Source organism: Pteropus vampyrus, unplaced genomic scaffold (genome assembly GCF_000151845.1).
Source record: "Pteropus vampyrus isolate Shadow unplaced genomic scaffold, Pvam_2.0 Scaffold314, whole genome shotgun sequence".
Taxonomy (NCBI): Eukaryota; Metazoa; Chordata; class Mammalia; order Chiroptera; family Pteropodidae; genus Pteropus; species Pteropus vampyrus.
Window position 1 is genome coordinate 586,052 of NW_011889095.1, and position 20,060 is coordinate 606,111.

The 20,060-nt window shown below is 39.7% G+C and overlaps 1 protein-coding gene across 7 annotated transcripts in view; it reads left to right on the plus strand.

Moving 5' to 3' along the window:
* The first annotated feature begins 35 nt into the window (after window positions 1-35).
* Window positions 36-20,060, plus strand: part of CCP110 (centriolar coiled-coil protein 110) — a 23,870-nt gene continuing 3,845 nt past the window's right edge. Inside the window, exons 1-17 of one of the 7 annotated variants that reach the window (XM_011377519.2) lie at window positions 36-565; window positions 660-829; window positions 1,814-2,058; window positions 2,716-2,873; window positions 4,787-4,942; window positions 7,711-7,839; window positions 10,211-11,861; window positions 13,492-13,622; window positions 14,110-14,287; window positions 14,856-14,995; window positions 15,510-15,626; window positions 15,978-16,079; window positions 16,223-16,339; window positions 17,799-17,872; window positions 18,424-18,486; window positions 19,145-19,204; window positions 19,690-19,775. In XM_011377519.2, coding sequence (XP_011375821.1) covers window positions 4,802-4,942; window positions 7,711-7,839; window positions 10,211-11,861; window positions 13,492-13,622; window positions 14,110-14,287; window positions 14,856-14,995; window positions 15,510-15,626; window positions 15,978-16,079; window positions 16,223-16,339; window positions 17,799-17,872; window positions 18,424-18,486; window positions 19,145-19,204; window positions 19,690-19,775 — 2,989 coding nt within the window. In that variant the 5' untranslated portion in view covers window positions 36-565; window positions 660-829; window positions 1,814-2,058; window positions 2,716-2,873; window positions 4,787-4,801. Of the gene's footprint in view, window positions 830-936; window positions 1,150-1,813; window positions 2,059-2,715; window positions 2,874-4,786; window positions 4,943-7,710; window positions 7,840-10,210; window positions 11,862-13,491; window positions 13,623-14,109; window positions 14,288-14,855; window positions 14,996-15,509; window positions 15,627-15,977; window positions 16,080-16,222; window positions 16,340-17,798; window positions 17,873-18,423; window positions 18,487-19,144; window positions 19,205-19,689; window positions 19,776-20,060 lie in introns of those variants that run through there. The other 6 variants (XM_023521775.1, XM_011377516.2, XM_011377518.2 and 3 more) reach the window with 6 other exon arrangements.

Consider the following 20,060-nt stretch of genomic DNA (forward strand, 5'->3'; position numbering starts at 1 on the left):
CAACAGAGGCGGGCCCAGGCCTAGGCTCGCGTTCCAAAGGGGGCTTTCGGGTTACTCCTGGGGTCTTGACTTCCACCTGGGCTTTCGGACTACGAAGGGGAGGGATACGATAGCCCTGTACGGTTGTACGACTGGAAGGGGTCTCAGTGACTCCTTCATTCTGCCCCCGAGGACACTGCCTAGGGAGCCTCGAAGGGGCAGGACGCTTAGACTATTTAGTCAGTTCGAGTCAAGATGTGCTGCTTTTCCACCTGCTAAGGGCTAATATTGGGGCTTATGAGCCAGGAACTGTGAGAGAATTATCTGCTCTTCCTCATAACCACCCTTGTGACAGTCACTTTTAAAACTCTCATTTTACATATGCAAAAAAATAGGCACGGGAAGGAGGATGAGTAAGAGAGGCAGAAGGTAAAAGCCAAGTTAGGAAACGAAAGGGGCACCTACATCATAGTTTGGAAAACTGGTAACATGTTTACATAGAGAACTTTGGAAAAATATTCGGGGATTTTCCTGCCATTTCGAACTTTTCTTTCTCGGACGTATTTTCCCACTGATTTGCAAACGGGTAAGGGATGCCTTAAGACGTAGAGTTGGCATCTAGGGTTCTGCAATACTTTATTTACAGAGAAAAAAATTGGTGAATGTCGTATGTTTTCCAGTAGCCAGAAAAGAGAGGTTATCATTCTGCAGATAATGGGTAAAAAATAGCAACTTCGAAGAACGTTTCAGGGGTCTTCAGACCTGGGGAACGTTCCTACTCTGATAAGTTACAACGGCAGATGGGCAAGCTTGCCGTCAAGACTGTTTCCCGGCGTGCACCGCGTCTTGCGTAAGTACTACGACGTTCATCGCGCGTACCCAAGCGCGCAATGCACCTCGGGGATTGTAGTTTTCTTTTGGCCCAACCGTTTCAACCGCCCGGGGAGCAACGGCCGGAAGTGCCGGCCCTGGGAGGTGGAGTCTGGGCGGTGGCGGCGGCAGCCGTTGCCAGGATCCCGCGTTGCCGCCGGAGACCCGTAATATGGCGGGGAGGAGGAGGCGGCGGCGGCGGCGGACGGAGCTACTCTCTGTCGGTACCAGTTGAGCCGTTTGCTTCCTGACAAGGCCGGTGGTGAGCGGAGGAAGGCTGACGCGGCCGTGGGAGATCGGGTGTGTGCATGAGGAGGGGGCTTGACTTAGAGGGTCCTGGCGGCGAGGCCACCGGGCGAGGCGGATCTGGCTCCCTGAGGAGCTGAGGGCTGGCTCGGTACGGAACCCGAGCGCCGGTGCTGGGCTCCCTGCTCTCGAGTCCCTGGAAAGGCGCGGATGTGGGGCGGCTGGGGCCCCGGGGTTGGCTGTACCTGGAGCGGAGGTGATGCTCGGGTGGCGGCAACGCCCCGGGGCCCTGGGGATGGAGCCTGATCAGAGGAGCGGGGGGAGGTGGGCGTGGGGCGCTGGGGTGAGGGCGGAGGGTCTCCACCTCCTATTAATAAAACTGGGCCACGATGCTGGCGAGGGAGGCGACCCCTGGGTGTGCACTGTCCATTTCTGAACGCGGGTTACTACAGCCAGAGGCTCTAGCAGCGCTGTTTACTCTGCCTCTGCGACTCTGGGGTAGAAGCACGAGGATAATAAATTGTCTTCATGGCCCCCGATGCTGCTAGCTGGTTCCCGCTCTGCTTCTATTTGGTTTTGATTCGATTTCCCAACCTCCCCATTTAGGCAATTGCAGATGCTAGAGATTGATTCAGTGGGGAAGGGTCTGGAAAGAGAGAAACGAGGAAGCTGTTTGTCCCCCTTCCCATGTTTTTAAGTTACGTTTGAATCTTACCAGGAACCAAGCACTGTCACTGCCCTCCAGGAGTTCATAATCTGGTGATAAAAATCATCACCACCACCATCATCATCATCATCATCATCTGCAAAATAAAAGCAGCCCCCATTTATTGATGCTTTCTGCATGTCCTGCAGTACACTAATTGCCATACGTGTATTAGGTCATTGAATCCTCAGAGAATCTCTTTGAGACAGATGAGATTGTCCCTGTTTTACAGATGAGGAGACTGAGGCGTAGAGATGGTAAGTGAATTGCCAAGAACTTACGGCTGGTACCTGCCTGAATTAGAAACCTCCCTTTTATTGCCTCTACAAGTTTATACCTTTGGGAGGACTGATAGGTAAACAACCAGCTAGAATAAAAACAAGGCAAGATCTGTGTTACTTTTACCATTCCCTTCAGTGACGTTTCTGGTAGAGCACTGGTGAGGAGCAGGTAGCAAGGGCCACACGTCTATGGGGTTTGCAAAGAGGCTTATTTGGAGAAGGGTCATGGTATAAATGGTGAAGGCAAGGCCTGTCTGAACTTGATGCGGCTGACAAATTAATAACTCAAGTGGACCAGTAATGCTTGATGGTAAAGTATGGGGCAGTAGATTTGTGGTTGGAGTGGCCTCGTAATCAGGGTTCCCTTAAAATAAAATGCTGCTGACACATAATTGCATTGTGAGAACGGAAGTGCCTTTTGCTTAATCATACAGGGTACACATGCTCACTTTTGAAAGTGGTTGCCTTTGCAGTTTAGAGGTGCCAGTTTCCTTGAGAACAGGGTCATCCGTTGAAACTCCATTCTCTAAATCCATTTTTCCTTGCTTGCTTCTTTGCTGTGTAGTCCACTCGTCTTCTCTTTTTCTGGTTTACATTATTGTTTGAGCTAATTACCCTGACTTATTTATTCAGTTCTTTCCTCAAGTGCTCCTGAGTGCCGATGCTGTTCTGTGTAATGGGGGTTCAGTGGTGAGCGAGACTGAGAAAGTACCTGTGCTTATGGAGCTTACGTTTTGGTGGAGGAAGACAGACAAAAACCAAGGAAATAAACAAGATAATTTCAGATAGTGGTAAGTGCTATGGAAATTGGGAAGTATAATGTGGTAGTGACCGATGCAGGGTTAATTTAGGTGGAATAAGGATAAGAAGGATCCAGTCATATTCAAGGATCATTTGGTAATTTCCAAAAATCATCATATTAACACTTGTATTTGGATGTTTAGTGCAATATCATATGCCACAAGATATGATGTAATAATAAATCACTCTACACCTATAATACGTATGACATCCGTGTACTGTTTAAGGAATGTGAATTTAACTTTGTGAAGCAATAAGGCATATCTATATGATGTTGAAAGGAAAATAAAACCATTACCAGAAAGATATTTTATTTCCTTAAGTTTCGCAGACCTTTAAAATAGAATTTTATGCTTTGTCTAGCCACAGGAAGTATATTACATTAATTAGTATATAATATAAATAGATTAACGAATAATCTGTTTATGTTCCCTGAAATGCTGGATGCTAGCTTGTGTTAAAAATACTTTGAACTGTTTTAGTAGAAATGAGGTCATTTGAATTTCTCTTACATCTTAGTTTCTGCATATTTTGGTTGTTAAGATATCATAATGTGGGTTGAAAATCTAGACTGAAACTTGAGGCCTTGCTATGGTTATCATGCAGTAAGGTGCTGTGTTTTGTTTTTCACTTTTAGTTTTTTATGAATATAAGTTTGCAAAATAATCTCATACTCTAGAGAACCATTTCTTTGAAATTAAACTCTCACTTTGCATAAACCGAATATAGAAATAATTAGAATTGATGGGATGGTAGGACAAAGTTATTAAGACTACCAGCTGGTCAATCTAATCATAATTTCAAATATGCCTTTTCTTCATTTCTAATTGTGTTATAATTTGTCCCTGACACTTTAGCGTACTGAATTTTTAAGTACCTGAGGCTTAGGACAGTATCAGTTCTATCTTGTTTCATCTTTGCATATCCTAAATCATGAATTGAATTTCCCTGCCCTCTGTCTTTTTTGTTAATTCATTGTTTTAAAAGGAACACCGAAAGGAACATTAATGTATTGGTTTTTCTGTTTTCACAGTTCATTCCGTTGTTCGTTATGATCTGACGATGTCTCCCTTTTTATTTTCCCTTGCTTATTTAAAGGAAACAAAGCCAGACATAGTGCTATGGAAACAAGCAATCAAATATTTAATGCTTGCTAGGTGAATGAGTATGGTGGCTCATCCTTCCTGGTTACCTTGTATTTTCATAGCCACCATCACAATTTTCCAGAAATTGTGAAGTTAGTGGGCTGATTATTTTAAGTAGTTTGACAATGGTTCCAGTTTTCAATAATAAAATAGAATTATCACTAGAGCCAATAAGTTTTTTGTTTTCCACTGATGACTTATTTGGCTAGTGACCATGGAGTCATAATGTATTTTTAAGATATGCAAGTAATAGACTTTAGACTTTGAACTCCATGGTAGAAAAAGAATTTTTAAAAGTAAATATCTTCTTTTATATAAATAGCCTTTTTGTCTCTTTTTTTTTTTTTTGGCTAGTAAAGCATTTCTGCCTTTGTATAATTTAGTTTTTATTGTGCCGTGTATATAAGTCTTGCTAATGAAAATGTATTCTATTTTATAATCTAAAGTTAGTAAAGTCATATAAAACTTTGCGTCTTTTAAGTAGGTTTCACTGGTAAGTGAGTCCTTAATACTTTTGTAAAGTAATCACATTTAAAAATTGATTTACATCCAAATGTTTAGAAACATTTAACATAGGAAGCAAGCCTTAACCGGATAGGATCTTGACCTAGACTTACCTTATACTCAAGATTTAGCTCCTGATCCGTGAAAGATCAGTTCTAGAAATTGTGCATTCCAGGAATATTTTGGTGCTCTATAAAATTTGCCAAATAAACCATTTTTCTCAGTACATTCAACATGCCATTTTTCTCTTGTAGTGCGGTGGTGGGAAGATGGAGGAATATGAGGAGTTCTGTGAGAAAAGTCTCGCCAGAATCCAAGAAGCATCACTATCCACAGAGAGCTTTCTTCCTGTTCAGTCTGAAAGCATCTCACTTATCCGCTTCCATGGAGTGGCCGTGCTGTCTCCACTGGTAAACGTTCTCTGATTTGTAAATAACCATTTTTTTCTATAGTGAACCACAAAGGCAGTTCACAGAAAAACAACAACAAAAAAAGGGTTATAAACATCAAAAAGATGCTTAGATTATTTATAATGAAAGAAATACAAATGAGTTAGCTTTTTTTTTTTACCTACTTGGCAAAGATCTGATAGGATTTGGCATTCCTTAGGTTGTGGGGGAAAGGCACTTATAATGCCCTTTTATTGAGAGAATCCGTTGATTTTATTTTTTGGTGAGCATTTTGGTAGTGTTTATCAGAATTCGAAAGTACATAACCTTTGACTCAGCAATTCCATTTTGGGGAATATCTTAACGATTATATCTATGTGCCCAAAGAAATATTCATAAGGTTATATAGTAACACTGTTTAAAATAGTAAAAGCTTGACCAACCTGCATGTCTAACAGTAGTGGACTAGTTTAACTAGTCCGTTTTATAGAATCTCATACAGGGCATTAAAATGAGAACAGTAGACCTAGATATGTGGGCACGGAAGGGTCTCCATAAGATACCATAAATCATTGCACACAGCATGCTCTCCAAGGCAGGATGGGGTAGTGGCTAAAAGCCCAGTTCTGGTTCCTGCTGGCCTGGGTTCAAATCATTGTTCTGCCACTTATCTGCTCTATGAACTTGCAGGTCTATTTTCTTTATTTGTTAAATTAGAATAAAAACAATGCCTACCTCATAGAGCTATTTTGAGGATTAAATGAACTAATATATTGAAAATGTTTACAAAACTACCTAGATCATGGGAGGTGTTCAGTATCCGTTAACTATTTGGATTTTTAAATAGGAATATCGTACTGTTTCTCTGGGAAGGGGTAAGGGGATATAGTATGAGGGAAGCCACAATTTTTATCGTATACCCTTTGATACCGTTTGAATATTTTTTAAATACGTGCAATTTTATTTCAAATCAGAAAATTAATATGATTGAAAGAGCGTTAATTTTTTTAATATAACAGAAGTTAAAAGATCAATATTTTCTGCCAACTTTTTGTAATGAAATTTTCAAACATGCAGAAAAGTTGAAAGGATAGCGTGACCACGCATATGTCTGCTAGTTAGATTCAACAGTTTTTTACGTTTTTGCCATCTTTGCTTTATGGTGTTTATGATTTTATATATGTGTGTATATATATTTACCTACTCATCTTGTTTTATTGCTGAGCCATTTGAAAATTCCAGATACACAACACCTTTCCCCTGAATATTTTGGTATACTTATTTCAAAATTAAGGATATTCTACTGAAAACTCCAGTACCATTACCACACCTTAAGACAATGATAATTTTAGTAGCATCTAATATTCTGTTCATATTTCTCAATTTCTGCTCAAAATGTCTTTTTTAACATTTTTTTTCTCTCTACTCTGGATCCGGTCAAAGTTCACACATAGTATTTGCTTGTTATAGTTTTTTAGTCTCTTTGATCTGGAACAGTTCTTCTACCTCTTAAAAAAAGTTATTTTTTTTTTACGGTAGTGAAAATATTTTAAGAGACCAAACCAGTCTCGTAGAGTGCCTTACGTTTTAGTTTTGTCTAATTGTTTCCTGTATGGTGATATTTAACTTGTCCACTGGTACCTGAAGTTTTTTTACACTGGAAATTAAGTCTAAAAGTTTGATTAGAGTCAGGTTAAACATTTAGCCTGGCAAGAATTTTTTGGAGATGATGACGTGTGCTTCATAGTAAATTAAGTCAAAAATTACTTAATGTCTAGTTGTTCCTCTATTTTGATGTTTAGTTTGAACACTTATTTTTACAGCGGTGACTGCCAGGTGACTCTTTAAAGGTATATATATTTTTCCCCCTTATTTATTAGCAAGTAAACTGTGGAATGATTCTTTGGTACCATGCAAATAAGAAAAAAATTTAAAACAAGATTTTAATCAACTACTTGATGACATATTGCTTGATTAGTTTAATATTGACCAAAATTTCTGAGCCTTATAGCTTAGGGTCTATAACTCCATCAGTTACTTCTTTATAAGCCAAATCCTATGTTTATAGATGTTAATCCATGTTTTTATGTTGTATTTGATAGAAGAATATTGCACCTTTCAAATTATTTTTTATGACATGCTTCCATTTGTATAAGTCTAAGATAAATCTTGACTCCTTAATACAGTGACTAAACTTCCCAGGACTTAATAATTAAGATTTAAATCCATCGTAAAAAAATATAATGCTTAGAAGAGTTCAGTTTTTTTAGGTGCATTATATTTTGATTGAAGTGGAACCAAATATGTGTTCTGATTTTGTAGGCAAAACATTATGTTTCTTTTATCGTTTAACCTTTGGACATTTTCTTGAGGTAGCAAAGAGGTAAAACATACACTGATGAGAAATCGAAGAATCTCACTGACTCAGTGAAGTACGACATTGGCAAATGAAAAGCTCAGTGGCCAAAAGGGCTAATTTTGTCTCTCATTTTAGAGCATTCGATAAGCCGAACAGTTTTTTTTTCTCTTAACCTTTTTTTCGGTTGAGAATAATTTCACACAGTAAAATGCACAGATCTGAAGCGTCTCATACGTTTAGATACATGGCACACACTCGTGTAACTTATACCCACACAGAACATTTTCATCACCTCCGCCAGGTCTCCCCTGCCCGCTCCCAGTCATTACCCCCAGCTGCTGTTATGCTTTCGCTATACTTTTAATGATTCTGACTATTATGCTATTTGTATATTTATGAGAAACAATTACACATTTATGACATTTCGCAGCTTAACATTGAGAAAAGAAAGGAAATGCAGCAAGAAAAGCAGAAAGCGCTTGAAGTGGAAGCGAGAAAGCAGGTTAACAGGAAGAACGCTTTACTGACCCGAGTCCAGGAGATTATTGAAAATGTTCAGGTATGTAATTCAAGCTGTTTTCAATTATAATTATGAAATCATGAGGTGAGCATTGATGATAATTTTTTAGAAACATATTTGCACTTATTAGTTAATTACCAGTATGCTTTACCGTTCTGTTCGAGAAGCTTCATAATTTGCGATGTTTCATTTCAGTTACTCCAAAGAAAATTCACTTGCTCGTTAGTGGTGCCCAGTACTTGAGTCAGAGGGTACTGAGACAATGGAGCCATACACTGAATGTAGTTGCTCATTGTCTGTGTCTCATGACTCTAAAAACATTGAATTCTCAGTGACAAAATGATAGAATTGGCCATTGTAGTTCACCTCTGAACTAATCAGACTGTGGACTCAGTGACTTCATTCTCATTCTCCGCGATCATAAATAACTGCTTCCATTTTTTTTTTTTTGGTGAAAATGTTCTTGTGTAAATGCAATTTAACTTACATAGATAGAATTGCCTAAATGCATCTTAGATCCATATTAAAACCATTTAAACTATACATCCGTGCCTTTTGTAATTGTTTTTATTTAGCTGAATTTAAAATTGTATAAACAATTTGTTTTAAGGTCTGGATCATTTCATACCAACAAGAAAAACAAATTTGATTGAACAGATAATCTGCCACATATAGCACTGTTTTGTTGGTTATATCTTTTTATTATTTTTTTTAATTTTAGGGATTTATGGTTTGTAATTCCTACTAGATGTAGATAATTCCTACTAGATGACACATGTACAGCGAACCTTAGAATATTTCCCATTAACTGCTACTCTCATTTCTCTGTAGGTAGTAGATTTTAATTTGTGGCTTATAATTACTGCTCATATTAAGTTTAAAAAATATAACGTGTAGCACAATAAGGGTGGGTTTTTGAATTACTAAATCTTTTTATTATTGAAACAAAAATGGCATATCATTTTTGGTATATCAAATATATTACTAATGAGATTATTGTTGAGTCTGAAAACTTTCTCTGTTTAATAGAGCATGTACAATGTTGAACTGTAGAGTAATGAATTAATTAGGCAGGTAGAGAAATTTTACATATTAAAAATAGATTTCTAAGGTCGGTTACATCTGTAAAACCTAGGATTCTATGATAGATCTTTCTCATTGTTATTTAAATCATTTAACCAAAGGCTCATATTAGTGCTGTGCAAAAAACATAGCTGCTGAATATCACAAATGTGACATATGAGATATTTTAAGGGAATAATTTATTTTACTTAAACCTATGACTATGTTTGTGGATTTTGCAAATATGTATTCCTTTTGTTTTATTTTGGTCCCGAAGTTGTGACTGAGTACACCTTGTACTGTTTATTGCATAGTACCTGGAAACCATTACATGTCTTGGGATTTGTAAGGCAAACCAGGAGTGCCATATGGTCTAGGAAGAACCATGTAGAAAACAACCTAGAAATCTTTTAATATTCAAGATTCTGGAATCTGTATTCATATGATAATAATTTCTGCCAGTTTAATATATGCTTGTATAATCTTTAGAAACCATCTTAGTTCACTTTTAATTTTTTTTGAAGTCTAATTATTTAGATTCAAATGTAATTTTATTGTTTTTTTTTTCTATTGGCTTTCTTGTTATGCAGTTATTCTCTTAATTTATCAAATTTTTTACTTGTTTCACTTGTTCTGAAACTCATTAACAGGTTCCTGTTTTAAATGATCGTCATTTAATCACATTGAAATTTGTTTAATAAATTGGGTTTTAAGTTGAAATTTTTCTTATTTTTAAGTAACCTAAGCTTACATGGCTGAGCTATCATTTACTATAAATTTGCCTAATTATACAAAAGGATTTTGGTTAAAATTTGGAGTAAGGGTGTGGAGGTAGGGGTCTTATTACGGAATTATTTTTCCTTAATATCCAGGGCACCTTAGTTTTTGTTAAGAGGGAATCATTTATATAATATATTTATATTTAAGTACTTGCTATTTATCTTATCTATCATTGTCCTTAGGTGACAGCTGTTACAAGAGGAACAGTTGGTGACGTTAATAACATATAACCAGCGGAAAATGCTTTTATTCCAAGATTAAATTGCACATGGACATATGAATATATGTGTGTGTATACATGTGCACATATGCCCATATTTGCATCAGATTAGATAATTTCCCTTTTAAAAAAATTTTAACAAACAGGCCGTTGTGTCCAATAGATGTTATTCATAGTAATTTGAGCTCCATGTGATATAGGATACCATAGAAAAAGTCATCTTAGTTTTTGTTTGTTTGTGTTTTCAAATATTAGATGTCTGAATCTTCAGTTTCAGTTTTAGAAAACAGTGAAATCAAAGGCTTTTGTGTAATGAGGAAGTATTAATTAAAAAATTTTCTTTTTCAGGTTAGAAAAGCACCTAACACCAGTGATTTCGATCAGTGGGAGACTGAAACAGTTTACTCCAATTCAGAAGTCAGAACCCTGGATGTCCCCGCCACATTTCCTAACGTCTTGCCAAGCCCTTCCGAACACTCTACTTTTGCAGAGTTTGAAAAGTTAATTGGAATTTTGCCACTGGATACTGAGGACCAATTTAAATCTAATGGGATAGACCTAACGAGGGACTCAGAAGAATTTAATTCTCTGAAGCAATGTGACAGTTCAAATATGAGCCACGTGGAAAAAGAAGCTTCTCTAAAGTCCTCCTCAGCAGCTGCCGAGGAGACTCTTATTTCTGATGGTCTCTTCCCACAAAATGAAAAACAGGATCCGTCACTTTTAGAAGAAGTTGCTTCAGATCCCTACATAATGAGTCTTCAGAACCTGATGAAAAAGTCAAAGGAATATATAGAAAGAGAACATTCTAGACGCAGTCTGAGAAGTAGTGCGAAGAGGAGTGTTAACGAGAGTCATTCAGACAAAGAAAACGATGCTGGTCGAGTGACGGCGGCGTGTGTGAAGGAGGAGGCCCCGCCGACGGGCAGACCCTGCGGTCCAGTCATTCCTGACAAACCAAGCCTTAACAAGTCCAATGTTCTTCTCCAAGGTGCTTCCACTCAAGCAAGCAGCACGAACACAGCGGTTTTAGGTAGCTTTTCTAACGTGGACATTCCTGCAGGTACTGGCTATCCCACTGTTTCAGATCCTGATTCTGATTTTAAAGTCATTCCCACTTTTGTTACTGAAAACAATGTGATCAAAAGTCTTACCAATTCATATGCCATATTACCTAGTCCAGAGCCAAGCCTAAGTCCTAAAATGCATCGAAGGCGTTCTAGGCCGTCATCAGCATGTCATATACTTATAAATAACCCAGTAAATGCCTGTGAATTAAGTCCTAAGGGAAAAGAACAGGCAGTAGACTTAGCCGTTCAAGATGCTGATGAAGAAACAAATGTCCCTGAAACTGTGCCAAAGTTACCAATTGATTTAACAAGAGTCTGTTCAAGCAAGGTTTATGTCGGCAAGAATACATCCGAAGCCATACAGGAAATGGTTTTAGGTAAATCAAATCAGGTATGTCAGTCTTCAGGAAATCAATTAGAAAAGGAAGTTATTCATGGCCTTGCTGTGGTGGAAGGCCAGTTACCATCTGATGCGGGAGGACCACACACACTGGACGGTCGGTGTATTACAGTGCCAAGGTCACATGAGCCGTGTGCCACCGGTCCGTGTGTAGCGACTCAAAACTTCGGAACCCTGAGTGGACTCAAGTCAGCCAGCATGTCAGAGAAAAACCGCAATTTACAAATGGAACTGAATAAGTCTTACGATGTAAAAAACCCGTCTCCCTTACTGATGCAGAATCCGAATACTGGCGAGCAGATGGACACCCCTACGGTGTCCTGTGGGAATGAGCGGTTTTTGGATAACAGTTTCGAGAAAGTTAAACGGAGACTCGATTTAGACATTGATGGTCTGCAAAAAGAAAACTGTCCTTATGTCATGAGGGCTGTGGTAGGTGACCAGGAGAGGCAACCTTTGCCAGAAAGAAGATACCCCGTAGGATCTGTCTGCATCAACAAGAATCACTTTTTAGAAAGTAGTTCCAAAGGTAAGGAAAACCGGAGTGTTGGATACTGCCAAGCAGATGGTACTTTTATTTAATGCTTTTAATTGACATTTTGCAAAATAATAATCATAATTGTTTTCATCTGTTCATTAGAGTACTTCATTTATCAGAGAGCATATAATATTTTGCTACAGTTTATTGCCATTTGATAGATTTTTATTGCCATTTGATAGGTTTTCTTAAAGGATTTTTTAATTGAAGTGATGAATCTTTCACACTCCACCGGGTGTTAGAGAGAAGATTATTATGACTGGGGGAAAAAGTCGTGGCACAAAACATCACTCATTGTTCTAATCCAGTGCGTTACTCTGATGTCTTCCTTTTGGATTATGGTTTTCAGTATTTTCATCAGTTGGTCCTTTCATTTGGGACGAGATCTTCGTGTAGTTGGCCCTTCGGTAAACACTTTAACATCCAATTATTAGAGAAAATATCACAGATAAGGCTCTGTGAGTAGTGTTTCAAAAACAGTGTTTTTATTGATAGAAATGATTTCAAATTTCTGTTGCATCTAGTGTTGGATTAACAACAACTTGTTAAAACATGTCTTCATTACTCCTTACTTAGTTGTCACGATTCACAATTCTTCACTGATACGGAAGACATTAAGTAAGCTCAGTTCTTAGACATTGACATTTCAGCTCTAAACGAGTATATACCTTCCTGAAAAAAAAATTCCGTAAAATTACACATGAAAAAATAACAGAGTTTATAGGAAAAACAGGGTCGGGGCAGACTTTTTAAAACCTGTGCAAGGTAAAAACTCTAATAAAAGCAGCAGTTGATAACCTGAGAAGCTAACTTGTGTTCTCCGGGTAAACCACATAACATGGCTAGAGGCTGTCTCAGTGAATCCCAGGTGTACCCCAAATCAACAGGTGGCAGCGCTGGCAGCTCTCCAGGTGGGCACGGGAGGCAGTGCAGTGTGTCCAGAGCTGCCCACAGCTTTCTGTCGTTATTGTCATCTCCCAGGATGCCCACCCTGGAGGTGGGCCTGCGGGCCGTTTCTGAGGGTGTGCTCCTGGGACCAGCACCTGCGGAAGGAGGGGATGGGCTGAGTGAATTGTGCTGTGACTTAGCCTCAGCCGAGACCTCAGCTGCCCCTATGGGGCACTCTGCAGTGTGGATGGTCCTTCACTGATCCAAGTTGGGGTGAAGGGACTGGGCCTTGTACCGCAGTGTTGAACGGACATACGATGCAAGCGTGAACTTGGGAGAAGCAGTTTTCTTCAGCCAAGGCCAAACCCAGAGAAGGCCGACGGCTATGGGCTGTCGTGAGGCACCACTCTAGGGAGGGGGGCCCCTGTCCCAAGTTAAGTGGAGTAAGGAGAGCCTGGACTGGACACATAGCATTGGTTCCGTCAGTTCGATCCCAACGGGATCTGTCGGATGCGTGGGGAGGGATGGCGAGAGGCAGGCCTTCATCTGCTACCTCGAACTAAGAGTGGCAAAGAACGTGGGGCACAGTGGGGACTTGGATGTGTCTGGATCACATCACGTCAGATCCAGGGGTACTCTCTGGAATCAGAAGCGTAACTTAAGTTGATGATGTAAAACATCACGTACCAGACTTGGACATTTTCTAAATCTGAGGGAACACGTTTCCTTTCAGAAGGGGAGGAGACGTTAAAAAGCAAGATGTTAGCTTTTGAAGAAATGCGGAAGAGGCTGGAGGAGCATCACGCCCAGCAGCTCTCGCTGCTCGTAGCTGAGCAGGAGAGGGAGCAGGAGCAGCTGCAGAAGGTGAGCCCGGAGGGCGTGGCCTGTGGGGCTGGTCCGAGGGCTCCGGCTGGGTGGGGGGCCTGTGACTCTTGGTGGTTCCCGGGACACTTGCGATCCCCCCTCATATACCTTAACCTAAGGAGTCATCGATTTTGATACATGGATAGTGTTTTTATTGCCAGAATGTGAGATTTGATACTCAGATTCTTTATCTAAAAATAATGTAGAATTTACCAAAAGAATACTTTATTGAATCCTTAATTCAAAAGTGTATATTTTTAAAGGGTGTTTTATAATTAGATGCTGAAATACGCATTCTGCGAGATTATTGTTAATGTAGCACATTTTAAAATCGACTAAATTGTCGATTTTATTTGAGGGAGGAAAACTTGAAATAATTTGCTGATAACTATATGGACTTTTAGCTAAGCCTAAAATGATGCTGTTTTGGGATACGATTTAACCAAATATCTACCATATTTTGTTATCCTAAACTGTTAATCTCTAGGAGATAGAAGAGCAGGAGAAAACGTTCAAAGAGAAGAAGCTGATGGCAGCAGAAGCCTCCGAGCTGGGTCTCACCAGTGCGGTGGGCTTGGAGTGGAGACGAGTGAGCGGCTCCGGCGTGCTGGAGACAGTGCTGTCTCACGTAGACTCGCTCCAGGCTTCACATTCTCATGGGTCTGGTAGGTATTTAGAAATCCTTTTCCATTTGGAAAAAATTATCCTATAGTAGGGTGTTTTATTTGGCACACTTTAAAATCGTAGCTTTTTCCTTCAAGTAATTCCATGTCCAACCCACTGCTGTTTGCCACCTGCTTAGTGAGCAGTGAGAAATTAGATGGCAGCAGATCAAAGACCGGTGAGCAGGTGTTCAGGAGAAAATCCACGTTAGCAAGGAAAATATCAGGAAACCTGGCTCGTCAGAGTCCGGGCTTTGTTCATTCATGCCGCAGGTGGTAAGCTTCAAGTGAAAACGCAGTTTGCTGTCTCCAGAGTGCTCTTGAATTACTGCATCTAATTCCTCAGTCCCAGGAAGCTCATCTGCACATCGTCGATCATCCTGAGATGCTGTTTGTGTTGAAAAGATCCATCTGGTGCATAAGCTTAAAGTCCATAAATATTTTAAGTCTGCATGTAGATCAGTTTCAGAGGCAGTTGTTGTTATTAATGATTGTCAGAAGTGTCTGGGTGTTGGGCATATTCTGATTGTATGGCATCAAGTATGATATTAGATTGTATATATTTCTCTAGGTTTCACAAATTCTGCCCTACAACACAGCTTTGGTTCTATAAATGAAGCACCGTTCTACCTCTGGGGATCATCAGCTAGTGGCCTGACCAAACTCTCAGTAACAAGGCCTTTTGGAAGGGCCATAACTAAATGGTCTCAGGTGGGCAAGTGTAATGATAATATACATATATGTGTCTATTTTCTGTCTCTTTAGCTATCTAGCTATCTTTCTATATTTTTGTTTGTTTCTTTAGGCGAGGCAACCCTTGGTTGACCTCACAGATTGCAAGGACCTTGTCAGCTCACACTCCCTTACTTTTTATTTATTTATTTTTTAATGCCTACAGCACCTGGTCTTCCTAGATTGTCTCCCATCCAAGAACTAACCAGGCCCGACCTTGCTTAGCTTCCGAGATCAGGAGGAGTCAGGCTTGTTCAGGGTAGCATGGTCGTAGACTCTTTCTATATTTTTAAGAGCTACTTTATCATAGGTTGCACAAATGAGCGTGAATATTTTTGCCAAACATCAAGTAGCTTATTAGCTTTTATTAAAGATGAAACTATGCAGAGCATACATGTGTAGAAGAACTTAGTTCCTTGTAATAGATTCAGAAAAACAATCCTGATGTAATTCTGAGATTCTGAAAACATTATGTCTATCTTGTTTCTTCTAGGTTTTCAGTCCGGAAATACAAACAAAATTTAATAAAGTAACGGCTGTGGCAAAAGGTTTTCTTACTCGTAGGCTTATGCAGACAGATAAACTGAAGCAACTTCGACAAACTGTAAAAGTAAGATTGTTGAAAATCATTTTCATTTCACTTCTTAGTTTCTATCAGTCTCTTTGTTATAGCTGAGTTGACAAATTAGTTCAGAACTTAGATCAAACACATTTTAGTTATCATAGGCAGTTTTAGAAATCTGGTTATTAATCTGATCCAGATAATTCTTTAAAATATGTAAATGAAGTAGTTTGTGTATTTTCATCTCACTTTAAAGTGAGAGCTGTTTGACTTCTGATAAGTAATAGTTTTGTGTTCTTAGTAATTTTTGGATTGACTGAGAAAAAGAACAGAAAGGAACTCCAGCGATCATGAATCCTCCTAGAAACGCAGTTTCTGACGGAGCATTTTTTCTTTCAGGACACTATGGAATTCATAAGAAGTTTTCAGTCAGAAGCACCATTAAAGAGAGGGGTCGTTTCGGCACAAGACGCTTCTCTTCAGGAGAGAGTGTTGGCTCAGGTAAACGCCAGGTCCCGAAGGCTTTGGGAAGCGGAAAAGTTTTCTTTCTCTTACTTAATCCCTAAATAAAAGTGTATGTAATATCGCTGAACCCTGACCTCAGTTTTTTCAATGGGTACAATATTTTCTTCTTTTGAACCTAGTTGCGAGCCGCCCTGTATGGAATTCATGACATATTCTTTGTCATGGACGCAGCTGAAAGAATGTCTATTCTACGCCAGGATCGAGAAGCTCGCAAAGAGAAAATGCTCAGGCAAATGGTATGTCATCTCATTTTCTAATGAATGAGTGAAAAAGAAACTCTATTTCTTCTCGTCACAAAACACTGCTGGCATCAGGCGTGAGTTATTTTCCCCGTCACCAACCAGTTGTTCGACACCAGCTGGATGTCCTGCAGTTCAGTTCATTCCGACACTGTCTACCTGGAGTTATCAGATCCTAAAGGTCAAGTAGGCAATCAAGACTGCCCCCACTGCAGACACTAATTGCAGGGCCCAGCTTGTCACCTGTACTTCTGACTGACGGCTATAAATCATTGTTCCCGTGACACCCTCCTTCAGGTCTATAATTTCCTAGAATGGCTCACAGAACTCAGGGACACGCTTGCTCACATTTACTGGTTTATTCTGTACTAAAGGCTGTGGAGATCGAGCCAGACGGAGTGGTGCCCGGGGCGAGGTCCAGGAGCTTCTGTAGAGTTAGCTCCATCTTCTCCGCATGTGTGTGTGTGTTCACTAGCCCGGAAGCTCTCTGAACTCTAGGCATCTTTGTGGAGGCTTCGTCACGTAGGCAGGATCGATTATTCGAGCTCTAGCCCGTCTCCTGTCTCGGGAGAAGAGGGGGTGAGGCTGCAAGTTTCAAGCTTCTGATCACGCTTGGCCTTTCTGATGACTAGCCCCCTGCAGGAGTCCACGCAGAGTCACCTCACTGGAACACCTCGTGTCACCCAGAAAATTCCAGTGGTTTAGGAGCTCTGTGTCCGGAACCAGTGTCAAAGACCAAACACCGGAGCAAAAGATGTCTCTGCCAGCCCTGTCACCCAGATCACAAGAGTTTTAGGAGCTTAGCACTGTGTTAGGAGACCACGTAATAGCAGGAATCAGGGGCAGAGAACAATATATTATTATTTCATGATGAGATTCTTCTGGGTTTGGGGTAGTTGATACTAAATATTCTCTGTTGACTTCAGCACCCTTCCTATGATTTCTACGCACCGTTAAGCCCCAGGGTTACCAGCAACATTGAAATCTGTAGATGGATTTAAAAGAAATTGGTAAAAGAATTGCACATTGTTTTGTGATTGGATTTTGGAGTTGGAGCTTTGAGCATTGATTGCTTGGGTGGCTTATAGAAAACTATCATTTGCTCCTGATGGAAGGTCTTTGAAACTATTGTGTGGCTTTGGCCTTTTTTGGAAATCAGAGTTAGAAACAGGCTCCAAGTTAATTTGAAATATATCAATGTCAAATATCTGTGGTTTGAATTAGAGACTTAAGTGTGATTGGCAAAAGAAAAACAAGCAAATTTTGTATTATTTCATTGGGAAAATAATTTTAATAATTTTTTTAAAAAATTGAACTGCTTCAGTCATGAAGACAAGGTTAAAGTTCAAAATGCTAGTAAGAGACGCTTGTCCATGCGATTGGAGATCATCCCATGCTTTAATTTAGTGGTATTACTGGTCCCACTAGAGCTTTATGTGACTTTTGTATTTTAAAGGATAAAATGAAAAGTCCACGAGTGGCGCTTTCAGCTGCGACACAGAAGTCTCTTGATAGGAAGAAGTACATGAAGTGAGTTTTTTTGTGTGTCATGTCCTATTTATTTAGCTATTATCAAACCAATTCATTTCAGTCATTGGTTGATCTGTTTGTATGTTCATGTTAGAAATATAGTTCACTTTTCTGCAGCTGAACTGATAGAAATCCCTTTTTCTATGAAGAATTTTGTTAAAATCAGGCGGTAAAATCTGATTTCATCTTTAAAAACTTTGTATTAACTACTAAATTTGTCGGTGTTCAACTTGTGTAATTGGTAGCCAATCAAATAATCTTAAAAATAGTTCATCCTTATAGTCAGTGTTAGTTTTTATATCTTTTAAATATATTCTCTTTCTAATATCCTAAAGATGTCATGGGAGGAAAAAGTTAATGCAAAGAATATCCTAATAACTTTCACTAAAACTCTTTCTTGACAGTAGTCTTTAGTCTCCTTAGTGTGTTTTCGTGGTATACCAGCTTTGAGATGATGGTTTGTTTCTGCCATCCTGTATCACATTTGTGAACATGTTTTTCTCCTTTTCTAAATACATCGTTTGTGTGTCCTTATTTTTATACTCTGTTAGAGCCGCTGAAATGGGAATGCCAAATAAGAAATTCCTGGTTAAACAAAATCCTTTGGAGGCAAGGTGAGAAAAAGTATTTAGTCTCAGTGAGAGGCTTTTTTTTCTTTTTTTTTTTTTGGTTATTTTTAAAGAGAAGAAAATGTTGTAAATCCCAAGCTCGCGGTCCGTCGGCTTTGTCCCACGTTATGTCAGTGGCATGCTTCCTGTTGGAGGATCGCGGGGTCAGAATCCGTGTTAATACCTGGTCTTGTACCTGGTCACGTGTCAGACCAGATGTCCCCGCTGTCCTGGTGGGAATTCGAGCCCCTGTGTCCCGAGATCAGTCCACAGTCCGGGGCCTTTGGTCCTTCTTTCAAAACCTGAGAAAGCCAGCCTCATAGTTCTCACCTGTTTCTACACGTACATGAGTGAAGTTTCTTCTCTTAGATGTTTGAGAGGAAAAGTTGGCTTTTGGAAAGTATATAAATGAATGATCTGAAAGCAGAGGGGTTAATACTCACGTTGGGCATCTCTTTCCTGACAAAACCCAAATGTTTGGGTTCTCGTTGAACAAAATATAAGTACTATATTAATTTGCTTTAATCATTTTGCTTTGCGATATATTGGCCATATCACTGCAGAGGTGACTTCCAGCTCACTGTCATCTTTCATCTTTTGAAAGAAATTGGGGGGAAAATGGGATTTACTTTGGGAATTAACTTTTTATTTACTTTGTCCACAGAGTCCTTCAGCCAAACCAAGGCCAGAATGCCCCTGTTCATAGGCTGCTTAGTAGACAAGGGTAAGGATGCAACACGCGGGATTAAAAACATTTAACTCAGCGTTGGCTTTGAGGGGGAAAATAATTTAGTGCTCATTATATCGCATTTTCCAAATGTGATCTTTTTTATAGCATTAGGAAGATCTTGTAAAGTTCCGTGTTCAAAGAGGACCCGTTGGTGTGCCGTCGTGCATTCTATCTTAATCTTCATTTACGTTGGCATGCTTTTACTTTTCATTTCATACCATGTTGCTCATTGAACGTTATAAACATCCGTATAGTATGTTCAGCATCACCAAAGTGATTCTCCAGCAAAGTATCGGCCATGGTTACCGACTCCCGCTGACACAGAAGCAGAGCTTCCTTACCCAAGCGTGCATGAGACTTCAGTTCTTTTCAAGCTTATTTGTGCTAAGCACAGTTGATGCAGGATGGTTGCTTTTGTTGAATGTTGAACATTTAGATCTTAATGCAAGTGACTTATTACTTTTTTTATGTTCAATTAGAACCCCTAAGACATCAGTGAAGGGGGTTGTGCAGGATAGACAGACGTCCTCACGGAGCAGAGCGCCTAGCAGAGCGCCTGTGTCAGGTGTGTAGCGATGACTTCCTGAAGCCCCTTCTCAGGAAGAGCACTGGCTGCCCCGTAACGCGGGCCACACGACTGGGACCTGTCTGTCCTTGCCACCATACTTATGCACAGTCATCCCTGCTGCTGATCGTTGGTGTGTCAGCATTTTGTGGCAGTCGGGAGATCTTAGAAAAACTGTGGTTCCATTCTTGATTTCTGTAATAATTTTGTGGAAACACTGTTTTCTTTTTCGTAATCTGAAAAATTTGTAGAATTATAAGTGCTTAATTCAGAAACCTTTTTATA